Source organism: Haliotis rufescens, unplaced genomic scaffold (genome assembly GCF_023055435.1).
Source record: "Haliotis rufescens isolate VD_foot unplaced genomic scaffold, xgHalRufe1.0.p SCAF_4, whole genome shotgun sequence".
NCBI lineage: Eukaryota > Metazoa > Mollusca > Gastropoda > Lepetellida > Haliotidae > Haliotis > Haliotis rufescens.
This window is the reverse complement of record NW_025964112.1, coordinates 45478007-45487090: the sequence shown is the minus strand read 5'-3', so window position 1 is coordinate 45487090 and position 9084 is coordinate 45478007. Positions and strand designations below refer to the sequence as shown.

General features: G+C 38.9%; 1 protein-coding gene across 1 annotated transcript; it reads right to left on the bottom strand.

Moving 5' to 3' along the window:
• Positions 1 to 1471: 1471 nt before the first annotated feature.
• On the bottom strand, positions 1472 to 8355 carry LOC124152159 (myosin-2 essential light chain-like). Its single transcript, XM_046524965.2, has 6 exons — positions 8241 to 8355; positions 8102 to 8129; positions 6448 to 6588; positions 4882 to 5046; positions 4148 to 4225; positions 1472 to 2407 (listed from the first exon to the last, which is right to left on the bottom strand). The coding sequence occupies exons 1-6, from the start codon at positions 8241 to 8243 to the stop codon at positions 2379 to 2381; spliced, it is 444 nt and encodes a 147-aa protein (XP_046380921.1). The 5' UTR covers positions 8244 to 8355; the 3' UTR covers positions 1472 to 2378.
• Between the last annotated feature and the right edge of the window lie 729 nt (positions 8356 to 9084).

Sequence of the window (9084 nt, the reverse complement as noted above, 5' to 3'; positions counted from 1 at the left end):
ACTTGTACGCTTTGTCTGCTTCTTTGCACCATGTCTCAGTACATATCATGTTTATATACATTTTCTGTGCCAGCTCTTCGGCATGTATTGGGGTATATTGAACATTTATCAGGATGATATCAATGTCTCAACACCATCTTGGAACCAGGGCCCCGTTCCACAAAGCAATCTTAGCGCTACGACTGTCGTAAGTCAGTGTTAAAGAATGGGAGTTACAATCACCTTAGCGCTAAGATCGCTTTGTGGAACGGGGCCCAGAACTTGAGTGAGCAAGAGATGATCCCTTGCTGCTTTCAACAGTGTATCAGTCATATCTGCTGATTGAGAGACAAAGGCTGAAGTAATGCACCGCATCCTTAGTGAAACAGATGGGCGGTCGGAGAGCCTAGTGGTTAAAGCGTTCGCTCGTCACGCCGAAGACCCAGGTTCGATCCCCGACATGGGTACAATGTGTGATGCCCATCTCTGGTATCCCCCGTCGTGATATTGCTGAAATATTGCTAAGAGCGGCGTAAAACCACACTCACTCACTCACTACGTGAAACCGAGGGCAAGGGACAGCGATGGCATGGAACAGTGCTGACAAACCAAGAATCTTAATCAACACGAATCTATGATGGCATGCCTGTGCACAATAGGACCAAACTCTTCACAGCGAATAATTGTGCCTTTTGACTCTCCAACTTCCCCATTAATGAATGTGATGTATCAGTTAGCCCACAATTTCTTGTTTATTTTTTAACGTCAGCAATATTCCAGCTAAATAACTGTAAATAATCGAATACAGACCAGACAATCCAGTGATCGGCATCATGAGCACAGATCTATGCAATTGGGATACGATGACCTGCGTCAACCAAATCAGGGAGCCTGACCACCGATCCTTTTGGTCACATCTATTGACAAGCATGGGATTCTGAAGACCAATACTAAGCCGGATCTTCATGGGTCCTAGTCAAATCAGTTATGATACACACCATGATTACGGCAAACATAGTCACCTCTTATGGCAAGCATGGGTTGCTGAAGACGTGGGCTACATTTCATTAGGAGCAGCACGCTTCATTTGCATCCCGCCCCTCCCAACATCTACTCAGATATGAGTGAGTGAGTGAGTGAGTGAGTATGGTTTTACGCCGCTTTTAGCAATATTCCAGCAATATCACGGCGGGGGACACCAGAAATGGGCTTCACACATTGTACCCATGTCGGGAATCGAACCCGGGTCTTCGACTTGACGAGCCAACGCTTCAACCACTAGGCTACCCGACCGCCCCTACTCAGATATGAGAAAGAGCTTTATGCATTTGATTTTCATCTTTTTAAAAGACGAAAAATACTTCAAGGGTGTTAATAAGTATGACTCTTTTAGCAATACTCCTTCAATTTCAGGTCTCTCTGCATCTTACAACAAACAACTCCTAATGTTGAAATCTGTCAGGGCTACAGAATCCAATACACAAAACATTTCTTCTAATAATGCCTTTATTCTAACATCTACAAATGTATGGAATGATATATACCAGGTATAAATATAGCATTAAATGTATATAAATGTTTCCTTACCTAGTTCTTGCATTTCAGCACTTATCAACTTTTCGAAAATGAGGTCATTCTTTTAAAAATGGGATGAAACATTGAAATATCACAAGAATATTCTTTATTGTTTCAATACTGCACAAGCCATGAAAGCGAAACATGACACATAAACTAACTCATCCATTGCATGGAAGGAACACTGCCGACAATGAAAATATGGATGCTGTCCAATAAAGCTTGTTTAAAGGGAGAATGGATGTCAATTCAATGTTTTAGTAAATACACATGTATCAGTACCACAATGAAAGACATGTCATACAATTTTGAACTTAGCAATTGGAGATTGCAACATGGTTAGGAAATATTGGTCAAGAGAGTATAGCGTCATGCACATGGAAGTTGCACAAGCATAAGTGATAAATGGTGGAATAATGAACACAAACCTAACATAAACTGCAAAACAAGAAAATCAGTCAAAGCCAAATAGCAAAGGTTCTGGAAAATATGTTCGATTTGAGCACCAACACAAAGCTTTCAGTAACAGCGCTAAAAACGAATCAATTTTGTGGACATGATATTTGAAAACAATTACAACAAGAATGATCCAGAAGACTGTTCGTGTCAGATTGTCTCATTCTTTGACAATGCATTGTGTTAATGATGTTTTATTGATGCTGGGTGTTTCTCTTGTTTTACAGTCTAAGTATTTACAATACATTCAAAGTCTCCACTATGCCCTTGAGTGTATCTCAATTTGAGATGAGCGTTGATGTCCGAACTGCACTTGAATTGGGCAGGATGTTGACTTCCATCAATCTTCAGCAGCCATCCATAGAAGCTCATCCGTTCATGACCATCTTGATGAAATCTGTCGACAAATTAAATGTGTGGCTACAAGACGGCTATATATTCATAACAGCAGAGCTCCCTATGAGCTATGTACAGTAGAACATGGATATAACGAACTACAAGGGACCAGAGAAATCAGCTCGTTATATACGTTTTTGCTCGGAAACGTCCGCCATCTTATGTTGCATATGCTGCATGTATGCTCGTATCTTGCAAGAAAACCTGACACTTTGACACAATCTTGTAAAGATTATATGTTTAATGTTTGTTTTACAGACAAGATTAGTCCAATTACATGTACAGGTATTAAAGATTAACATAATGCAAGTTTAACAAGGTTGAACCGTCACCGTTGATTCACGGCTGAGTGTGATTTGTCAGTTCGCTGTACACGTCACTAATTAGTGGTAGATGGGCTTGTCAGTGATCAGATATCAGTTCGCCATAGAGAGTTTGTAAATTTTATATGGTATTATATAGGAGATAAATCAGGGATTTTTTAACAGTTCGTTGTATCCGTTTGTTTGCTCTATCCATGTTCTACTGTATTTGTGTACAATAATTATATGCAAGATAAATCACCACTACATAATTAAATTTTTGGATACTTCCAATGACACACAATCTGGTATATAATATGCAAAACTGATCTTCATCTCAGTTATCTCTCATTCGGACTTCTACCCTAGAACCTGATTATATCGACAAAAACTATGTTACAATGCCATGTTTTTCCCCAGTGAGATGGCAAATCTACCAGAAATTCAGGTGAGACAACTCTACCCACGTAAGTCAGTTCTGTTTGTTGTATCATGTCGCAATCAGTAATATTTCAGTCATGGCGACAGTCAGTAAATAATTGAGTCTGGTCCAGACAATCAAATGATCGAAATCATGAGCATCAACCTACGCAATTGGGATACTATGACATGGCGCCATGGACCAGACAAACCAGTGATTGATATGATGAGCAACATTTCACTCCACCTGGTATGATGACAAGCTATCAAGGTCACCAAGAATGAGTACCCAATCCACCTAAAGTCGCCTCTTATGAGAAGCACATATTACCCTAGTTACCAAGTTTCCTTGCAGACAAGAGTCTAATCGTCTCTGTATCGCTTGGTATTTTGTACTGCAATATATTAGGATACCTAGGCTTGTATTGTGATTCATATTGCAACATATTGCGATTAATATACTGTCATAGTTTCCTCTACTTTTGGATTGCCCTTCATTTTGTAAGACCAAAATAGTGCCATATGTCAGCATTTGCCCTTTGGATGGGAATGATCTTCAAGAGTCTTCATCAGTGACACTTCCTCAAGGGACGTTACACAGTGACAAATACCACTAGAATAAGTATTTGTTTGAGATTAGGAACATTTTAATGTATTTCATTAATGGCAAAAGCCAAAGAAATACTCATTTACGTATTGTATCAATATACTGACAAACTTAGACAGTATTTAACAATACGTAGTGTTGAAGGTCTGTATCGCGGTTTAATGGTACCACTGTACAGTCGTACTTATCATTCAACTACACAGACACCATTACAATCATCTCACAAGCGCACTGGCATTGTTCCATGTCAAATAACACAGTGTCATAGCTGTGGCTATCCCTGATCTAGGATTTGCATGTTGAAAAAACACCAACAGACGTTCCGCACTATAATGAAAGATGCAGATGGCCCACAAATTCACTCTGAGTCATCCCTGGTGTGTTGTGGCTGGGAGTCTAATCCTTTACTGACCTTCATAGTTGATATTTCCCTGTGCATCCTCTTGTCCCTGGAACAGCTGGTCAACCTCATCATCGGACAACTTCTCCCCTGCAACAAACATTCACATCCGTCAGCATCTACAGCCAGTGAGGTGACAGAAAGTCACATCAAGGTGTCAGTGTTGTACCCATTGGAAGATCGTAACACAGCCCGTTACAACATGGCTTGTTTATTCAAGATACAGACTCAAACTTACATCCTCACAACCCAACCAGATATCCTAGCAACATGTATCAAACATACAATCGCTTGCCATTACTTACCAGTTACTTTGCAATATTAGAATTTCCCCACACTGACAGTGTTTACATTCGTTATCACTTCATGTATCTAGAGTTATCTCCCCTTGACCGTAAGCGCTTGTCACTAACATTAGTCTTCAAAGCAAGGCCTGGAACAGGCAGACTTGTGGAAAGCAGTATTTAGGTCAATCCATTCTGTTGGGTTACAACCACAGGTGTGATGACCAAGGTAAAAGCAGACCAGTGTTCATGATCTAGGAACTCTAGAGCCCTTAAGGTCTTCTTCTGTGCTATATGAACCTAGGAAACCCCTAAATATTGAACATATATTTTCAGGTTATGAGGTATAGGTCTAGATAATTTTGAACAGTGCTGACTGTACCATATCCTCTGTATTAAGCACACTGCTCCCGTAAGTGCCCCCCCTCGACCAATATATAATACAATATACAATGCATTTACCTAATGATGTGAGTATATGTCTCAATTCTGCACTTGAGATGTAGAAGTTCTGGTCCTTATCAAACACCCGGAAGCCTTCAATGAAGTCTTCTAGAGGTGGAACTGTGCGGTTCTTGGAGACTGTCTGCCAGATGGGGAGGAACACCTCGAAGGAGATACGAGCATCTGAAATGTCCAGTGCAAACTGGCTTGAAACTGATGTGAGGCAAGCAGTAATGTTGACCATTAAACCAAATGAGAGTGAGTGAGTGAGTTGGGATTAATGCTACTTTGAACAGTACTCCAATTATATCACAGCCTTTTACCACCTTTTATGAAACACATGAGCACATGTATGGTGCTGACAAAGCAAGAAACATAATCAGGGCAAACCGGGATTAGAACCCACAAACATAGGTTTCTGGCGTCTCCAAGGGACGCAACTCTGCACAGCAAATCACGGTGCCTTAGAGGACTGGGCCACCTGTGTTCCTGTACCAACTGTGAAGTTATCAGACTTCAGTCATATTTTGTTTGTTTGTTGTTTAACGCCGCACTCAGCAACATTCTAGCTATATGACAGCGGTCTGTAAATAATTAAGTCTGGACCAGACAGTCCAGTGATTGACATCATGAGCATCAATCCATGCAATTGGGATACAATGACATGCATCAACCAAGTCAACAAGGCTGACCACCCAATACTGTTAGCCGCTTCTTACAACAAGCACAGTCGCCTTTTACGGCAAGCATTGGTTGCTGAAGACCTATTCTAACCCGGATCTTCACGGGTCCAGTCATTTGAATGGAGTATTATGATCATAACACATTTATACCCGCTTTGAAAAATCACTTTCAGAATGATTCACTCTGTTTCACTTATATACCATTTTCTACTTATTCCACACATGCAGAGTACCAGTCAAAGTTCCTGTGTACCCTTAATCTTTTACAGCAAGTGTTTCCTGTGAGTTCTAGAGCTGCCAATCAAAGGAACCAAGAAAATAGCTGACATTACTAAACTTACCCAGAGTTCCATGCGACCAGCATAGTACCTTTGCCACAGGCCAGCGCCATGTGACAATTCGTCACATCTTACAGTCCATTCAAGATATTGTATATGTTTTTCATCTGTTTCATTTTTGACAAGTCTACATATCTAGATAAATGGTTATCTTTCGTTGAGAAAGTATCCTAAATTGTGAAAAACTATTTCCATTTGCGTAGTTATCCTATGTTTACATTGGTTGTACAGCTCCACGTGCTGTCATCGAGGCCCTACAAAAAGCTAGCTGTACGGTCACTTTGATGTATAAATATGTATTGTCATGCAACTCTCTGTCGCAGTTGCAGTAGCATATTTATATAATTATGCAAAACAATATGTAAAGCGCCCCTAAATACTTGTATTAGTCCATTTTATTCTGATTTCGGAAAAAGCATGTTTGTTTACAAACAAGAGAAAAGTCCGGACACGAGATATGCAAATTAGCCCATGGCAGTGGTGTTATGCTAAGTCACCACTGTGCTGGAGTGTGGCACACAGTCGACTTAACACCAGTTCACAGTCTCTCATTAGTATGGTACCTGGGTTGGAGGCATATCCACACTTCTTGATCTCACTCTCTGTGGGGTTCTGTTGCAGGGCACGGAGAACATCACCCAGCTGGTGTGCTGCTATCTTGTTATCTCCCCGCTGGTCAAACAGGTTGAAAGTCTCCTGGATTTCTGAAAATACAAACATTGATTCTTCCAGACAAGCTATACATGTTGGTGTACAATGTACTCTGTGTCAGCAGTCAGGGGATCTCTAGTTCTTGATTCTTCGAGGGTTCAATTTCAATTACTCTGTGTTGGAATTCAATTACAAAATTTCAGACCTGTTTTTAAACACTTGGTGCCCTTTTTGTTATCAAATATATGCAAACACATCTTAGAAAAGACAAAAAGTTATAAATTGTACTTGTCTAATACTAGTAAAATAAATACAAAGAAGTTTACATTTACAAAAAAGTTTACGTTTACAAAAAGTTTAACATATCCTGTTTAAAAAAAAGCAGTAAATGCATTAAGGAGTAATGCAGGATAAGGTAAAAATTAAAATATAAAGTAACCATGAATCAGTAAAACGCTCACTGAATGGTGACACCAGTACACAGGGCATGCAATATTTTTCAATGTGCACTTCAGTGACCAAGGTTTTGTAGTTAGAAGTGACCACCCTGACTGGTCAGTCCCTCTAGAAATGTAACAGTCCAGTAGAAAACATACGGGGCCTACATGTTTCTTATGACTTTTTCCCAAACTTACTGCATAGGGAGAATTTGAATTCTTGTTTACTTTCTTCAGCATGTTCAGTAGGTTATAAATCTAAAAAACAACAACTTGATCCTAATGTAGATTATGACCTCACTTTGCTGGAGGTGCTAAAAGTTGGAATCTGGCCGAGTTGAAAATGTTGTTTTCAAGACAGCGCTTAACATATTAATAAGTTTTGTGGGTGGGCAGTTCATGAAAAATAAGAAATGCATTCTAATAAGCCTTATAATCTGCAGCAGTGTAATGATGCAAAACATTTCAATTGTTGAATTAACTATCTTATGACAGAAATGCATAAGGGTCAAGGGTAAAACTTCTGCATGTAACCCACTGCATCAACATTTGTATAAATCAAAACCCCTGGCTAGAACATAGAAGCATAAAAAATCATTAATGTAGGGATGTGTGGGGTGTGGGGATTTACCATCTTCTCATCATAACATGTCACATCATAAGTTCTTAAGTTGATAGACCAGAAGACCGCCATGTCCTTTTCCCACATGACCATCAAACTACAAATTAATATCAGGTCGAAGAGAATAGTTGATATGAAAGCCTAGCCTGATATTATGCCGGACAATGCACATATAGTTGTAACAAAGGGCTAGAAAATAGCATGCGTAACAGGTAAGGATTGTTCTTTTCCCGTCAACAGGAAAATGGGTGTGGTCTCTTGACTACTTTTATTGTTGTTTACCTGTTTACATACCAGACGTGTATCGATATTTACGTTTATCTAAACTAACTCGCGATTCCCTAAAGATGCCCATTGAAACATTGGATTTATTTTTACATTGGATATAACTCCATTACCCCAAACACTCATTAGTTTTCCGATATGAAAACGCGGCCTAGATATTTGCAACGGCTGACACCAGGACCTGGACAAGTCGTAATATTCGGATGAGGGGTGTCTACTTACCAATGATCTGATCTTCCGAAAGTTTCGCCTAAAAGAAAGATAAGGAGCAAATTTAACACCGTGCATGTTCATGACAACAATAATACGATCGTATATATCTAATAAAACGAAATCTTTCTCTATAGTCACGTCTACTCACCATTTTGAACTCTACAATGAAGGATGAATCACTTTACTTCCGGTATGTACAGGTTCTTATATACTACTGGCACCACAACTAATTTCAAGATGTTCGCTGTATCACGGCTTCAGATGAATCTCAAACTGCGCTAGTGTTTCGTTCTCCAACATAATCAACACAATTTACGTCATTGCGTCAGTATGTTCAGTGTGATGGTAATTACACGAAAAACTTACCATACAAAAACGTGTGACATTTTAATAGCTGAGACACCGGAACCTTAAAACATTGCTGGGCGAAATATAAGAAGAAAGAACATATTTTCTGTTTTAGAGCAATGTGAACAGTAACTATTGTTATTTTACAATCTCAGCTCATGCTGCTATATTCATGGACGTATATTCTATTCTGCTGGATATTCCAAATGACAAGGGCTCGCGTTTTTCTCGATGTTTCGTTCCTTAAATTGATTTTGATTATAACATGAATGTAAAACATTAAGTATTCCTCTTTCTCTAACATCTTATTTCTTTGCAAAAGACAAATATATATAATTGATTGTGATGATAACACGGAAAGTTTGTAATATTTTATATGCTATGGCGTCTTGTGTCGAATGACAGCGATGGCTACATTATAACGATTATGTTTAAGAAAGTAGTATCTATTACAGTCGATAAATATAATAAATGAAAATATGCTATCAAATATAAATGTAGACAAAGACAATGTTATATGATATTATTTTGATATAAATAAGTAAATGAAGGACTAAACTACTGATTTATAATACAATCTTTGATCCAATATATTAAGGAAATAAACGTTTATATTTATCGCTTGGTATGTATTATTACTACCT